At 41.2% G+C, this 17,587-nt stretch overlaps 1 protein-coding gene across 25 annotated transcripts in view; it reads left to right on the forward strand.

Moving 5' to 3' along the window:
- The window catches only part of NRXN3 (neurexin 3), a 1,519,061-nt gene that overhangs the window by 429,085 nt on the left and 1,072,389 nt on the right, over positions 1 to 17,587 (forward strand). For all 25 annotated transcript variants that reach the window (XR_013993472.1, XR_013993473.1, XR_013993474.1 and 22 more), the window contains exons 5-6: positions 9,236 to 9,537; positions 15,391 to 15,552. Coding sequence is in view for 22 of the 25 variants with exons in the window: in XM_081050416.1 (XP_080906542.1) it covers positions 9,236 to 9,537; positions 15,391 to 15,552 (464 nt within the window). In the remaining 3 variants the exon portion in view is untranslated. The remainder of the gene's footprint in view (positions 1 to 9,235; positions 9,538 to 15,390; positions 15,553 to 17,587) is intronic.

A 17,587-nucleotide genomic window follows, 5' to 3' on the forward strand; every position in this document is an offset into this window, starting at 1 on the left:
CACCCCCCTTACCCTCTGGTAACCACTAAATTATTGTCTGTGTCTATGAGTTCTTGCAGAAATAAATATTTTAAAGAAATAAATATTTTAAAATATTTGGGTTTGACAATCCATATTTATTGCTTCTAAGTATCTAAATATCTGTATGAGTTTTCCCAAAAGGGTCACAAATCACCCTTTCATGACTTTTACATTTCTTTAGGAACAGTATGTGTGGCTACAGTGAGGATCTAATTTAGGTAGCAATTAGGGTCAGTGTATGTGTCACTGTTAAAAAAAATATATCATTTCAGATGACCTACTTCCTACTCTTGAATAGCTGTGGATATTTTTAATATTATTAATTTTGTTTGTATCAAAATTATGGTCTATTCTCTGCTCTCCAGCTCTCTGTACCTAGTAATCTTTTTGTCCTCATCGCTTCCATAGAATATAGTCTCACAAGGAGGCATTTGCTACTCTAGTACAGTTGCCTTAATTATTGTGTAACTTGATCCAAGAAGCAGTATGAAAAAAAAAAGTAGATTATTCTTTTTTAACTGGTACAAAGGTGAAAGGATATGTAGGTTTGTAGATGTGAGTAATTTCTGCATTTTTTTTTTAATTCAAAAAATTCCAAACACAGTCTGAAACTTATCTCCAAGAAAGTGACCCTGGTTAAATTCTTCACGATTCTAATCACCGATATCCTCAGTGTAACTTCACGAAACAAGTCTTTGTAAACATGGTGGCACAGAGATGGCTTTCACATTATTACATATTTACTTATCATTGACCTCATGTGGTTCCAGATGTGTCTGTCATCTTCCCAATCAGAGTGAGAGCAATCCAAAGACTGGTTGTCTGAGGTGACAACAATAACATTTGGAATCATTTGAGGAACAGACACTGGAATGAAACTGGTGGTCAGGTCAAGGGTCCAAACTTCAGTTGTGTTGCTGGTGGAGCTGGTTTAGAGAATGTGGCTTTGATCTGCCATCACATTCGACGTGCTTGTAATTTTCCTCCTGAAATAAATTCAGCCACTCAGCCATAGGCAGAACAGCTAGAAAACCACAGGCCTTCTTCTGCATAGGCATAGTCTACTCTAACAGGTTTTACTGCGCGCGGCAGACGAGAACAAAACTCACAATCCTTGTAGGAAGGGCAGATCTGAAGGGCAAAGAAAGGCAAGTCGCACGGGAGTAGCAAGTACCTAATGAAGAAAAGTCATATGGTGTCAGATCCTTACTAGATCACCAAGCAGATGAACCGCTCTCCTTTCATTGGAGGAGGTGACTGAGACAAAAGGAGAAGGTGGAAGTGTGACCGCAAAACTGTTCCCTCTAGAAAGTGGGGAGGAAATGTTCTTGTGGAGTCATGGGGACAGGGAAATGGAGTTTCCTCTGCAAGATACAGTGCGCTGTTTGTGTTCAATGCTTGTTTGATTGACTGAGCCACAATTAAAATGTGAAACCAGTAGTGAAAGAAGCATAATTATAGGTTGACTCAGAAGGAGCTGGTGGTTAAAGGAAAACAAAATGTACAGCATATTACACAAATTATTATAAGTGGGCAGGCAGGCATATGCACCATAATTGCCTCTGGCCATGGTTTCTTAGCAATATCCATTCTACCTTGGGAATGTCTTCTGGGTACCTTTTCAATTCTCGAGCCATTTGTCTATCTAGTGAACCACACACATGTAATTGTGCCACCCACAAGCTGAAGCTCTTCTCTGCTGGTTCTTCATCCCCAGTGCCTCAAGAACATGGCAGACGCGGCCCAAGCCTGCACACATGCCCGCTACTTTAGCCATGTTAAACTTCTCACCAGGCCCTGAACACCCCGTGCTTTTCTGTTGACCACACTGGTGAATACGCAGTTTCTTCTAATTGAAATTTCATCCCTCCCTTTGTCTGGTGAACTCTTACTTAGACTGCAAGACACAGCTGAAGTTTGATCTCCTGTAGGGAGTCTTCCCTAACACCCAGGGTCCGTTACATTTCCTTCTGTGTACCTACCTCACCTATTAAACATTCACTACACTACGTTGTAATTACTTATCTATGTGTGCATTCTCAACAACAACAATAACAGCAACAGCTAACATGTCTACGGCTGAAAACTGGACCATGAACTTGATCTGATTCATGTCTCACAGCGACTCTATGAAATATGTACTACGTTCATTCCCATTTTGTAGATTAGGAAACTGAGGTTTACGGAAGGTAAGTAATAAGCTAATGTTCCATAGAGTTAGGTAAGTTCCAGAGCTGGCTGTCAAACGCACGTCTGTTCAATTCAAAGCTTTTATCATTACATTCTATGTCATCAAATTCATAGTCCCACTACACGCTGAGTTACAGGATGGTGCCTTATTTAATAAGAGTCCATGTCAGGGTCTGGCACTTAGTAGGCATTCATGTTTTGTTTCAGCTTTATAGTTTCTCTTCTTTGGTAAAGTATAGGTTAAAATTATTCCTATTAACAGGGTTGCTGTGCAGCTTAAGTGCATTCAGCACTGGGCACATCACCTAGTACCTAGCAGACACCTGCACATACGTATTCCTTAAATGAATGAACAGAAAATTTAACTTTTATTGTAATGCAATTGAGAGCAATGCCATTAGCTTTCTAGTGACTTCAGTCAAGCGAGATTTTCTAGGCCGTTCTTTTGTGGACTGAAGCAGCTTCTCTCACCGGGGTACTGACTGTTTATTTTCCAAGTGACAACTTGATTTACTATTTTCCTTCTCATCACTTTCAAGAAGCATCTGCAGGCTAGTGAGTGACCTAGGCAGCGTAGAAAAGTCCATTTATTTCTCGGCTGCATCATTCCTACAGAAAGTCTTTGAGGATGAGGTTTAGACATGGCCTCAGGAGGTCGGATTTCCTATGTGTTTGCTTCTGTTGTGCAGGATTGCTCATAGTGACACAATTTGCTGTCTGCTGGTACATTCCGCTTTTAAAATACCTATATGATGGGATGTGGCAGGTAAAGGATTCATTGTTTGTCTTGGGGATAGCTCTGTAGTTTGGTCTATCCGAATGCTTTGTTTGGCTCTAAAATACATTGTAAGGGAGATGGTACAGGAAGAACCAAGTGTAGTCACTTGTGCAATCTTTTACTTTTCTTCCTCAATCAGTGTGCTCCTCCTCTAATTCTAGCAGGAAATGTTACTAGGTGATATGTAATATAATTCACTGTAGTAAAAGAATTTCTGCTTTTCCCTCAGTTTTGCAAATGTGATCATTTTACCTCACAGCTCAACAGCTAATTTGGGTGTCTGCCCACAGCTCATAAGAGGCCCTTAGAGATGGGAGCTCTTGTTCCAGATGTTGGATTCTTAGCAGGTTCTTAGCATGGAAAGGAAACAAAATTGTGCAAGAACAAACTCACATTTTTGCTTTTACTTGTTTCTTTGCTAGCAAACTACCCAAATTGCTGTTTTAACTCAAGAATTTAGTGCATATGCAGCCCCCTTACCCCAAGCACTGGGCCAAACAATTGTGGAATTGTGGGTTTATCTAAAAGTTTATTTATGCTTTGTGTAACCCCTGCCTTGGGCTCATACTTCTTTCATCATCACCAGGGATTCTTTCCCTGGGAAGCAGTGGCCAGAAGAATTGGGTGATATGTCAGGTCACAACTGGAGACCCTGAAACCTCTCATTGCAACTGCACTCATGGAGGAGGGACAACGCTATCCCTCCTGAGTTTTGTGGACCAAGGAAAGGTCTAAGCAGACCAACCCCAGGACCGTAGGCCACCTCTGTCTGGCAGGGAGAGCAGCGGTAGCCCATGTGTTTTGTGCCTCATTAGCTCCAGAGTGGGTCAGGCCAGGATGGCCAGCCAGGGTTATCTTTGCATCACTGCAGACTAAAGTACCATGCTGCTGCATGCCAGCCAATGGAAGGACAAAGGATTAAAAGAAGAGGGCAGTTTTGCCCTTGTCTCTGGGGCACATCCTCAGGAAGCTGGCTTCCACTCCCTTTCTGGAGCACAGCAGGTGTTCTGCTCAGGGCCAGTGGTTACAGCCACTCCAGGGACCATAGCATTTTAATAGGCTCTTCCTAGTGGTGCCTCAAAGTTCCATTTCTAAGGCAGTCTGGTGGCAGTGAAGAGTGTGGTCTTCTCAGCTTGATGTTTTCCAACCTGCTACTAGAGAATTTCGGAGTAGGACCAGCCCCCCTCCATATTCCCTGCTTGGGCTCCTGCTGCTCAGTGACCTGGTACATGTCGTTGTCTGTGGTTTCTCATTTTCATACATTGAACTCAGTGCAGCTGCAGGACACTGGATATAGGGTCCTGGGCACCTGCCCTCTGAGAATTTCAGCTCCTGCCACGGTGGTGGTGTGATGTAGTAGCAAAAAGTACCACATCAGGGGACTAAGAATCGAGGAATGAGAATCAGGGGAGTAAGCTTTTGGAACTGGGCTACGTGCTTCCTAGTGCCTTGGATAAGCTTGTCCAAACTCTACTTGTCTCCACTTCCTGATGTCGGTGTAATCAGAGCAAAGTGACCTCACAGAGTGTTGAGAGAATACAAATAACGACTAAGAAAGCCTTTGGATGTATATGATATTTTAGAAACTGAGAACATCTGTTTGCAAATGGAGCTAGGATCCTTCTTTACCCATTCTAACTTCGTCATTTGAGCCCTTTCATGTCTAATGCTCTGTCCTTGTCCCTCAAGTTTTACCTGTGGTCCCTGGTTTTTCTTGGCTGCATTGGGGTCTTAAGTATCTCGTCTTTGGCTTCCTCCATGGTCTCTGGTTTGCCAGCATTTCTGCCTCTTGGTTCCCTCAGTTGTCTCTTCTAGGAAACTTTTGCTTCTATTCTTGCTCAGCCAAATGCAAACCTCACTGAGGAACTATATCACCAACCAGGTCAAACCAGTCCCAGGCACCCCCTGGAAAAGTAGTTCACATGGGTTATCATGTTTTAACTGGGCTCTCTGACTTTAGTTTTCTCTTCTTTCCAGTTTACTCTCAGTGCAATCTTTTAAAAATACAAATCGGACCCTTTGTCCTCTCAGTAAATTTATGCAATGGCTCCTCATAACCTTCAGAGTCAAGTTTAGATTTCTTGATCCCAAAGTCTATAACACTAAGTTATCAGGAACCTCAGGTCCAGTTAAACAGAGATATGCATTTCTCCCCACTTTTTAGATCGGATAGTAAAAAAATATATATATACTGAATATTTTAATCCACTCTGGAATTTCTCGGAGAAATAGAGTTACTGTATACATTACTAGTTGGGTGTTTTTTGGAGGAGAGAATGGAAACTGGAACTCAGTAAATGCTTGTTAATGCTATGTATATATCAGTACTGGGATTAGCAAGTCATTTGAAAGATCAGAACTTTACATACCTTATACATCTGATTTAAAAATTTGAGATATACATCTTGAGATTGTATCTACTTTTTAATCAATTGGACACTTACAAATAATGGATAAATGATTTGTTATCATATAGAGTTGAGTTCTGCTTTTCATGCAGTGAAAATAATATTTTTATTTTAACATGCATGCAATTGATTGTAAATTTTGGAGTGATGTAATTTATATGGATCTAAAGAGTCCAGTAGCCCTGTCAGTGCCTACCCTCTTGCCAGCCTGCGGCTTCATGCTAATCTGTTGTGTACTGTGTTACATAATCCCCTGCATTCACTGCCTCTACCAAGGTGACTGCATTGTCTCTTCAACCTCCTTCCCAGTGTAAACACTGAGTATAGAAAACAGATTTGGGGCAGTATTACATTTTCTTCATGGAGAATTGAATGGGCTTGGAAGTGCAGGTTTGTCAGTATTTGATTTTGCACATTGTAGTTATACTTACTGTCAGCTTAGTATGGTTTTCAAGGTGATAAGAAAGTACTTGAGCCTTAGCTACTGGAAGGAAATTAAGACAGATTGGGATTTTAGGAGAAAAAGGCCAGCTGTGAGAGTATACTAAAGAGCAATTTCTTCAAGGTCCTCACTCTTTCTCCCTCCAAGCCCCTTATTTGCTCTTTTAAAGATTGGGTCATGCACTGCCAATGTCTCTCCTTCCCTAACGATCAGGAGGAAAGGATCCTATGAATTTAAAATAATATAATTGTGCTGATCTAAAATATGATTTAGAGAGTAGCTTTCAGTTGTCTGTTGTCTGTTGACAAGTAGAGGAGATAGCCAGCATCTGGGGTGCTGCTGCTCTTCGTGGCCTCCTTCAGCCCAGGGAAGAAGTAAACTGGGAAAAGTCTTCATTGAATGCAGACATTGGGAGGGGTATGAACTGTTGCAACAGTTTTCCTTAGGTGTTTGCAAAAGAGGGCTCTCCCATTACCTTTGGTTAATTTGCATGTTCATTAGCATAAATATGCATGTGATTTACATACTTTTTGTCACATTGGCTTTTTATTTCTTGTTTATTTATTGTGATATTCTCTTCTCTACAATGATGTCATTTTTCTTCTATGGCCTACCACATAAAACAAGTTCTTTTGTTTTAAACATACCCGGAAGGGAAACATTTCTTATAATGTGCAAAAGTGATTTACATATGGTGGGGGGAATATGTTTCTGGCACCATTTATCCAAGGTTTGGGATGGTTTGTAAGTCAATGCGTGGTTCCATGGAATTATTCATGCCCTTTAAGAAGTAAAGTAGGAACATGTGTTATATCCAGAGTGATGAGCAAAAGAAAAGGTAGCTGATATATAGAGAAAAGTCTAGAGGTACTAGAAATCTGGAATGACACTAACTGTGTCGTCTTGGATAATTCAGTCTTAGGAGCCAATGTCTTCTTTAATAAAACAAGGGCATTAAATCGGTCTCTAAAACCCCTTCTAGCACTAAAATTTATTATTTTGACAGACTCTTTGGTCTAATTATATGAAAAATATTAAGTACCACATAGTACATTAAATAATATCCTGGTGCCTTGCTGTTCTGTGTCAAGCCTTTCCCCTTTAAAGGGTACTCGATGATTAAGCTTCTCTTTCGAGGCCTCCTCTTCTTCCTCATTTATCTCAGTTCAGTAACTTAAATGTTTAAAGAAGACACCCATTAATATAGAACGTGTGGTGCCAAGGGCAGGCATAGCAGTGGGCTCTGTGCACATAGGAAAAGAGCTTAGCGGGGATAACTTTATTTGATTTAACATCTCCTCTTAGATCGGGGTCGCCTCCAGGGCGACTGGACAAGGGCTTGTCCAGTTGCATTTTAACGAAGCCATTTCTTCAGAAATGAGAGGAGAGATCATGACAATAGACAGGGTACCAGGGGAATTGGTTGAATCTATTTCAAACATACAGATAGTGTCAAATTTTTACTTGATTTTTTTTTTTCGATTGTTGGTAAAATGCATCAGGCGTGGGTTATATGCTGAGCAGTACTTGCTGCTGATAGTATATGTGTATGAGACACTGTGGTCACTTATACATGGACAGATCCCTTTTGCTTACCAGTTATGTGTGCAAACAGAAATACGCAGGTAGACACATCATTGAGGCTCTCTAGAACATACAGGACCAGCTTAATCTCTTTAACTCTCTGGAATAGGAAGCTGACTTTCATGTTTTAATGATGACATGATTCTATGATTAATTTAATAGTACGTAGTGGGTGGTCATCTCCCCACATTAGAAGAGTGATTCCTTTACAGCTCTTGCCTTATGATGAGCAAACACTTATTTCATTTTACTTTAGTGACTTACCAAGGGCTGTGGTTTTTGATAAGAACTGGAGTTGAGGTGAAATTGGCTTTGGCTAATAAGGTTGAAGTGTAATTTTAGAAGGAAAAATAGAATTCACTCAACCTTATTTTGTAGCCCCCACCTCTTAGAGGGAAACGGAATATCTAACCTTGTATTGGTGCCCATTTACTTCCATTAGTGAGGTGCTTTCGACAGCTTTTGGCCAACCCTGATGTGAAGAAGGCCGCTCTAAGTCCTCCTGCCTGGCAGGAGGACAAATGGAAGTCCGCACGCAGTGTGTCGAAATTATACATCAAAGCAACAAATGATTAAATAAAATATAGTCGATCCTCTTACCTTGACAAATATACCTTTGAAACCACCTGGTGAGCCAGGTTTACATTTAGAGTTTTTGGATTCCTCAGAGTTCTGCATCAGGAAAAGCTAGCACACGGAGAACCAGCCCCTCTGCTCTTCAGCTGGTGGCCTAGCCCCCTCCTCATCACACCTTTGGTTTCATCCTGTATCACAATGGGTCTGATACAAATGCACGCGGGTGCTGCAGCCCACATGGTCAGGCTCTGCCCAAACTCCTGCAAACAGTCCCCCATGGCTGGGCCACAGACCATTCCTCAGCTGAAGGAATGCACATGGACAGCACGATTTGTTTTCAAAAAATGGATCCAAGGAAGAGGCCCGCACAAGCCCTGGAGACAGACTTGGGGCTCTTTGGGTAGGAAAGTACAGGATCTCAGTGCCTGGATATGGTCTCGTAAGAGAGTTGGGCTCCAGTGGAATGCCATCTTGGCTTTGCGGGCTCCTAGACCCATGGGGAGAAATGGTCTGACCAGGACCTTGTGAAACAGGAGACCACCTCTCCCCCCACCCCCACCCCAGAGCAGAGGCCCCTTTGACTCTAAGGGGAATATTGCGCTCTTAGCAGAAAATATTACCAAATTTCATTCTGTTCCCTTATCCTCATCTGCTTGATCACCTTCTCAGATACAAGCTCCTGTTTAGTAACCCAGTCATGTTCCACCGGGCTTAGGACTCTACCATGGAAACCAAAGTTAGCAGGGTATTGATGGATAGAAATCAGAGCCAAATCTTTCAGGGTAATTGATTTTTAGTTTTTTGGTCAATAAATGTTACCCAGAGCTAAAGAACCCTTTGTCAGAACAGTTAATTATCCATTCTAAACCAGCTCCTCTACAAGCATTTAAAAGCCATCACTGAAGCAAAAGCAATGTACACCTCACTTGACCATTTTTGCATGACATTTCCCTTCAGTTTTTTTTCTGAGAAAATGTGAAAGGTAGCTAGCTCTCCCACACCATCGTGTTGGTCTTCTACCCTTGTAGCTTCTCTGCAGTTTGCTTCTCTGCTAGTTTCCCTAGCACTTAGATATCAGCCTTGTGGAAGAGTTGGAGGGAGTGTCATGCTAGTGTCAGCTCACTGGCAAGGACAGTGCCTTGGGGACATGTTCTCTTTGGTATTTGCAGAGATCTGACTCATGCCAGCCAAGGATTGACTGCTTACCTCTTTTTCTTTTTTCTTTTTCCCCTGCAGCGCGAGAGGAGAATGTGGCTACTTTCCGAGGCTCAGAGTACCTGTGCTACGACCTGTCTCAGAACCCAATCCAGAGCAGCAGTGATGAAATCACCCTCTCCTTTAAGACCTGGCAGCGGAATGGGCTCATCCTGCACACGGGCAAGTCGGCTGACTATGTCAACCTGGCTCTGAAGGATGGCGCGGTCTCCTTGGTCATTAACCTGGGGTCCGGAGCCTTTGAGGCCATTGTGGAGCCAGTGAATGGAAAATTCAACGACAACGCCTGGCATGATGTCAAAGTGACACGCAACCTCCGGCAGGTAATGCTGAGGGGAGAGAGTGCCTGGAGGTGCATTTTAGGTTGTCCGGGAGGAAGTTGGTGAAGCAGACGGTGGGGGAGGTGGACAGGGCTATAGATACGTGTTTGGGTTTGTTGAAGTCTCACTTTCTCCCAGTCTTTGCAATTTCACAAGAAAAATTAGTAGAATATGCTTCGCCCCATACTTCAGTTCTCCATTTGTACTTGTTACTTAAGAAAAACATTCATTTGTATAGATAATAAAAGTTATAATGAGTACTTTCATTCCGTTTATTCTGCTTTCCTTTTTATCATTTTCTTAATTACATTTGAATCTTGTCATATTATTGTTAAATTCCATTAGAGACAGTGTTTTGTTTCACAGCTTGGTAGACTTTCCTCATTCTTTGAATATATGTTTTTCTTTTTAATTAAGTTAGTCATTATCATGATGCCGTAATTTTAATTCCCTCCAAAAAAAAAAAAAGTCTTTCTTTTTTCTCTCCCTTTTAATTTATCACCTCTTCCCCAATTTTGTTTTTTTTTGGTTATTATGTTAACCTCTAGCCTTGGGATGAATTAGCTGGAATCTTTCTGAATTCCTCTGTTTCTCTGTTCCTTGGTGCGGTGGTCCTACTTTATTGCCCCTGTCTCTACCTCCAAGACTCTTCAGTTGATTGGGAGGCCTGGAAAGTGGAAGGACCCAAATAAAAAAGTCAACTATGGAGCAGCCTTTCCTGGTTCTGTCCGTGCTTGAGAACTCTCATCGCTTGCCGATTCTAAGCAGGCAACACCGTCAGGTGACAACACTCTCAGAAAACCTTAGCCAAGTGAAGTTGTCTTCAATTTTATAACTACTATTAATAATTGTAATAATAATACCTCACCGGACCACATCTGTTAAAAAAAAAACACACACACACAAAACAAACAAAAACCTTTTCCTATAAAAGTCAAGGTCTGTGCCTGAGCTGAAACTGCCTTTTCCACTTGGTTTTTCTTCTTGTGAATTTGTCACTAAACCCTGTTGGGCAGCATTCATCCCTTAATCAGAAAACATTATGCAAATTTCCAGAAAGTACTTATCAAATTTTCTTCTGCAATATGATTGATTTCATGCCTTCTCATGTAAGCATGAAAGCGTAAGAACTGACAGGTGTTTGCATATGTTTTCTGTTTGATAAAAGTGTAACTCCTTCATAATGCTAAATAAATGGAGATGGCTCACACACATTGGAAACACAATGTTTGAGACACCCGTTTCCATTCTTAAGTATGTCAGGAAAGCCACCTGGTTGGGAGATTCTATTCTGTCTGTGGTGAAGTCTCTAAATAACACAAGACTGAGAGGATCCAGTCATCTTAATAGACATGGATTAAACATTTTTGAATCACTGTTCTGTCTTTTTCTCCAAGGCCAAAGAACCCTATTGCTGATGCTTTTCTCCATCATCCCCCATCCATACTGACTCAGAAGAAATCTTCTCAACTGTCAAGACAGCCCCAATTAAATTTCCATTTGCTAACATTATAAGGGCTTGAGTTGCAGAGAATAGGCCAAAAAGTGAAATATGACCTTTTGCCAGTTTGGACTGGCAGGTATACAATAACATTTTTTAGGTATTAGTCAGTGGAGGGGAGAATTTTCATGACCTGGGGAACAGAATCAGGTTGAGGTTGTCCTTAGCCAATCTGTTTCTTTAACTTTGTCTCACCCCACAGATTGACTTGCCATTCTAGAAATGATTCCAATTAGCCGGAGAAAGGCTCACTTTTATTTCTATTAAAAAACACTTTTCTAAAATAGGATCGGGCTCCAATTCAGTTCTTTAAATCGAGAGGAGGATAAACCAAACTTTAATTCAGATATTAGTTGTCCTGTTTCATCAGAGCAAGCAGAGGAAAGCAACCCTGGAGGGTTTCTTTTCTAAGTTCTAAAACCCAGCTCCTCTTTGCCCTCGGAAAGCCATTTAGCCTTTCTACACCACCATTTTGTGAAATGGTGATTACAGTCCTCCCCAGCCATGTGTGGTGGCTAAATATGCAAAGTGCCTTATGTTCCAGAAGGATTATGAGCTCATACATGGTCTGGGTGCCAGACTCACTGTGACATGCACATGATTTACAGGCCAAGTATTTTGTCACAAAGGTAAATGTGTCTGTTTGTCACCAAGGATGCAGCTAAGCAGAGCTCTCAGTTCTAGACGAAGCTACAGAGTCCCTAAGGTGTTGGGACATTTTTGGTAGAGGGAGTATAAATGTCGTAGGGAAAGTGCACCTAAGATTAGACCTCACTAAAATCCTGAGTGAAGTTTGTACCCAAATGCAATTTATTGAAAAGAGAGGAAAATCTCAGAAAAGCAGAGTTGATTTTGTAAATGTAATCCTTTCAATGCTGAATCATCTAATATTATTTTGCCCATTAAAAATACATTTATAACATCTTTTTGAGTTCCCCAGGATACAATTTGAAGGGGTGGGAAGCCCCTGTCTATTTCAATTAAATTGTAAATCGCTTCATAAATATTTGATAACAAGCTTATGGCAGTTTCATCTAACTTTTTGGTAAGGTTGGATGGCTTCTGTGTCAAAAATTCATTTGAGGAAAGCTTACTTGGAGTTCATTACCAAATGGAGCAGAACTTTCCCCATTTCTTCCTTCATGGTCATCTCTTCATGGTTCTGCCTTTGAGCCAAGTCAGGTTCATGGCCAGGAACTGTATTAGGGTTCTGCTTAAAGGAAGGAATGGGGACTTTCTGTTCCAAACTGTAGCTGGGATTAGGGGCCAAAGTATTTCTGTGGGATTTTTTGGTTTTGCTTTGGTTTTGTTTGTTTGTTTGTTTGTTTGTTTGTTTGTTGGTCCATGACCTTTCCTGAGTCCAAGATCACATGAATTACTCGATATGCACTTTTGTCAAACCACAAACACAAAACTGGGGTTACCAGTCTTCCCCCCTTCCAGCCTCCTGCTCAGGGTGTGTTGGCAATTTAGCATTGGAAAACAGCAAGGAGCAGCCTAATTGCAGGGCCTCTGTTATGTTCAGCCTGCCAGTCCTCTCTGCTCTCCGTACAAGAAATTGCTTAAAAGCTTGAAAAGCGTTCTTAACGAGAAATGTGGGGTGGAGGGGAGAGTGGTTCCAACAGGAAGCATTCTGGCCAAGTAAAAAAATAACAGTAAGTTCTTCGGGTAATAGAGAAGACTCCAACTATTTTGGTGCGTTCTAACCGCACAGTTATTGTAAACTGAGAAGAAAGGAAAGAGGAGACCATTTCGCTCCTGCCACACAAATCCATGCAAACATCATGGATGTTTACGTTACCTACGTAAACCCAGAGTAAGGTACATAGTGTAGCCTTCCTATGCTAGATGTGACCTGTAAATGTTTTAAGTTCTTTCCATGCTAGCAGAAAGTCATGATCGTCCATACTTATAATCAGAGTCGGATGTGAAAAAACAAATCCCCAATGTATTGGTATTTCTGCTCTATCCATTTACGTACATGTGGAACGATAAACTTTGGGGGTCTTTTCTTTCAGGACAGGTCGGGGAATATGTATGTGCTAGAGGGTGGGAAGGGAAAGAGGGTGGTGTTCCTTCGGAAGAGCCCTTGGCAAGTAAGTACGATGCTAATTCTAACTGGGGTGAGGTTGTTCTGGGCGGTATTTGGAAGAAGCTGGGAGTTAAAATGACAAGGTAGACTGCACCTCCTTCCCTGGCTGTGCCCAAGGTGCCGAGGTTTTCCATAGAGTCCTGGTCTCATTGTCTTCCCCCACTCTCTCTTTCTGTGTTGGGTGCCTTTTTTTTGAAAAACTAACACAAGATCATTCATGCAATGTGTCATTTTACTAACCGACTAATGTACTAACACCCTAACGACTCATCTTTGTTTTTTAGTTTTTTTAATTAACAATCGTTCTGTTCACAATTTTTAATTTCCTTTCTTCCCCCTTTTCCGCAAAGCACTCAGGCATCGGACACGCTATGGTAAACAAACTACATTGTCTGGTAGATATCATTCTTATTGTCTCTTTTTTTGGGTTTGCCGTGTGTTGCCCCCCTTTTCCTCCCCCAACCCCCCTTTTATCCTCTTTAGACTTGTTTCTTCTTCTTTTAAAACTTTTGTTGAATTAAATGCAAGTTTTTCTTTTTCTTAAAAAAAAAAAAAAGAAGTGGGGGGGTGCACCTGTCCTGCAAATGATATTTGGACCAGTTTGGTTGGAACAGTTTCCTTTCCAAAAAAAACATTTTTTTAAAGGAAAGTTTCTCCATTTAGCTAAATTTGTTTTGTTTTGTTTTCTTATTTTGCAACTTTGAAGTTACAGACTAGGGATGACAGGATTTATATTGAGGACTTTTCTAATCTCAGTATCTTCCTATCCCTCTCACTCTTCCTCCTTTCTTTTACTATTCCCATGCCTTAATCCCTGTTTTCTTTCCCTTTTGTGTGGCCAAGGCTGCCACAGGTGATCTGGGGAGGAAAGTACTCTGCTTCCTGTATTCTTCTGTTCCTTTCTTTCACCTTACTCCCCATTGTGGCCAAAGGGAGCTCCACCATTGTGTTCTCCGTACAAACTCTGCATGGCATGTTCCTGTCTCGTGGATTTCCCCATTGGCATCACAATTTGTTCCCTCATTTTCCGCCCTGTTACTAACAACCTACCAATTATCAACCCAATTCTACTTTCTTCTCTCTCTTTTTTGTCTCCACTCTTTTTTGTTTTCCTCTCATGCCTCATATATTTTGGGGTTGGGTTTGGACTTTTTCTTTTCTTTTTTTTTTCTTTTTTCTTTCTTTTTTTTTAGTGAGGGAGGTGGCATGTAGGGGAATGACTACCTTTTCGTTTTGAGTGTGTGTGTGTGTTTTTTTTCCACTTCCATTTTGTTTTTCAGTTTGTGCAGTGCATGTAAGAGTGAAGTGAATTTTGATTCTTTCCTTTAATTCTCCTCACCCTTTCCCACTTCCCTACCTTTTTTCTTCTGCCTTCTCTCTTGGCTCCAAATAAGTTTTGCATGGGTGTGTCAGCGTGTGGTGTGTGCATGCTTTGACCCCCATCTCTTCTCTCTGTCCTCTGCTCCTTTCATGGATGTTGGGTGTATGGGTGCTCTTTCTTCTCTATGGGCATTATTATTTTATTATTATTATTATTATTATTTTGGTTATTATGCCTCATCATTCCTTTTTTTTTGTTTGTTTGTTTTTTAGAGTTGCCTTTTTTGATTTGGGTCATTTTTTCTCTTGGTGGTGGTGATGGCAGTGAAGGGAGGGTAGGGGTTGGTGTCCCGGGGAAGTCCATGGCATGTATCATCCATGACATATCAAAATCAAGACTCTCCTTCTTCCCTCCCTGAATGCATGTTTGTCAGTGTGGTGTGAGTCCAAAAAGAAACAAATAAAAAAAGAAAAGACAAAAGGAAAAAAAAATCCATAAATAACCAAAAACCAACCCCGAACAAACCCATCATCAAATGTCTCCTTTGCTGTTTTTCACTACCACCATAATTAACAATCAGTAAAAAAATAAGTGATCATTTTACCAGTGAACTGAGACAAGTGATGTCATCTGAGGATAGTTCCATTTTCTAGCCTGACTAAGTAAAGAGTGCAATGGGTAGAGCTAGTTTCTCAGCTTGGCAGTTCGAACAAAGTTTCCCAGAAGCCTGAAGGGGAATGAAAACTGGAGGCTTGGGCCACAGAGAAGGCAGACCAGAAAATGGAACTTGGCTGCGCATACCAAAAGCAAACCAAATTAGAAAGAATACCTCACCAAAATCTTAATGAAATGAAGCCACAGGTGGGGGAAGCCACCAGATTATAATAGGACTGTAAGGTCATTGTTGGGATTTCTTTTTTTGTCCCTATGTCTCTCCACCAGGTGACAATCTCTGTGGATGGCATCCTTACGACGACGGGCTACACTCAAGAGGACTACACCATGCTGGGCTCAGATGACTTCTTCTACGTAGGAGGGAGCCCAAGTACCGCTGACTTGCCAGGCTCACCCGTCAGCAACAACTTCATGGGCTGCCTTAAAGAGGTAAAGTTCACATATTCCATTTCATGTACTGACTGTCTAAGAACAACTGAATTTTCCAGTTCAATCACTGGCTCTGTCATCCAATCTATTCCATGAGGCCATAGGTGGTAGCAGAAAAGACTTTGGACTTGGAAAGAGATTCCTAGGTTTTGGTCAGCGCTTTCTCTGGTTGCATGACCTCGCATTTCCCACTAAAGTGATCTGTTCTATTTTCTCATCCATCTAATGGGGAACCTTATTTCACAAGTAGTTGTGGTTTATGAATTAGGTAAAATAACACTGATGAAAGGACTTTGACATCATAAGGAACTAGACACGTGTAAAGTTTGATTTCATACTTTTGATTTGGCACATAGGAAAGCTCTAGCTAAAAGTGACTCAATTTATGGTTGTATATCTTCTCTAAAACATAACATATATATTATTTTACCTTGACCAAGCGTGGTGTTCCCAAGAGTCTCATTATTTGAGATGAAGGAAAATTCTCAGAATGAAACATTAAGGCCCAGAAGACTGGCTTTTCCTTCCCGCCCCCTGAAAGCTAGTAGCTGTGAGAAAGTGGGGACTTTGCCATGACTCATTTATTACCATTGTTGCTGATGTGCTGAGACTTGTGTCTGAGAGCCAAGGAGCTTCAGTCAAGTGTAAGTTCAATCTCTAAGGTCAATTGCCGAGGCAAGAAGAATCAGACTTGATTTGGTAGAATTCTTGCAGAACACTGTGTCATCAAAGCCGTATACTGCACTTTTTTGTTTCATCTAAGTTAAGGTTGATTTTGTAAGATAGGTATCAAATTTCCCTGGGGAAATTTTTCGAGCGCTCACAGTATTCTTTCTTGTAGATAAAGATCCTTGTGACATGTTATAAGCCTCCTTTCAGGACACATGTTTTCTTCTTATGGTTATTTGAAATTTATTGAACGTGGGTCACATATGAGATGGTATTACACGTGCGTTCATTCACACCACTCTACTGTGAGCCACGTCCAGACAGGAGTTGCATCTGCTATGCCTGATGTAGGATAAGTACCTAATAAGTATTTATTGAATGGATAAATTTATCAACTAACCATTGGGTACATTTTTGTGTGTGTGCTATAACTAAACTTAGGGTCTCTTTACCAGCCGCCGTCTCTGTACTCAAAGAAGACTTTATAATCCAGGAAGGGAAATGAGATTGGTAACGTGAACAGTTATAGTGCAAAGTACCATGTGTTTTGTGCCGAAGACTAAATATTCTGATTGAGTAGAGGAAACTTGTACTTTTTAGTGGGGAGTCAGTTTTGGAGAAAAATTGATGTTTGCGCTGGGCATCGCTGCAATAAACCATGTGTGAGTTGAGAGGAAGGGGTGGGAAGGAGAGACATGACAAAGGAGGGAGAAATCCAGTTACAGCTTGTTAATGTTCTTGGTCTGAAGGAGACCCCAAAGAATGTTTTCCTCTCTGCTGGACATTACCTAGTTTTCTGTTGATTACAGGGACTGCACCGGTCGTTCCTAATGGAATTGCAGTCACGTAGAACACTTCTTCCTGGGGATTTACTCCCATTTGGATAGAATAAAGGTATAAGCTACCCAGTGTCTAATGAACCCTGAAAGGCTCTTACATACTGTTAAATCACACTGTCTTGGAATTGCACTCTCATCAGAAATAGATAGGAACATTCTGTTACCACATGTGTGGCTCAGGAAGGAAGGAGACATTGATTGCAGTGGGGAACTCATCCATTTTTGTAGTGAAAGAACCCTGAGCATGGAGTTTTTCCTGGACAGGATCTAGAGTGGCCTCTAGGACCAGCTTTTTCTGATTATGTGGAACCATCTCTCAATTATGTGTTTTGAGACAAAGGAGCAATTTTCCAAATCTGTCAGTCAGGAAAGATGCTCCTGAATATTTTGAAACAAGCCTCATAAAAACAAGAAAATTCCTCTAATGACTTTATGCCTGAAGAACCTAAAGTAAATAAAAGCCCCTTCCTTCCCATCCATCTCTCTCATTACCCAGGTAGAGAGCAGATAGCTTTAAAAGTCATTCA

This window comes from Rhinolophus hipposideros (genome assembly GCF_964194185.1).
Source record: "Rhinolophus hipposideros genome assembly, chromosome: 5".
NCBI classification, from domain to species: Eukaryota; Metazoa; Chordata; class Mammalia; order Chiroptera; family Rhinolophidae; genus Rhinolophus; species Rhinolophus hipposideros.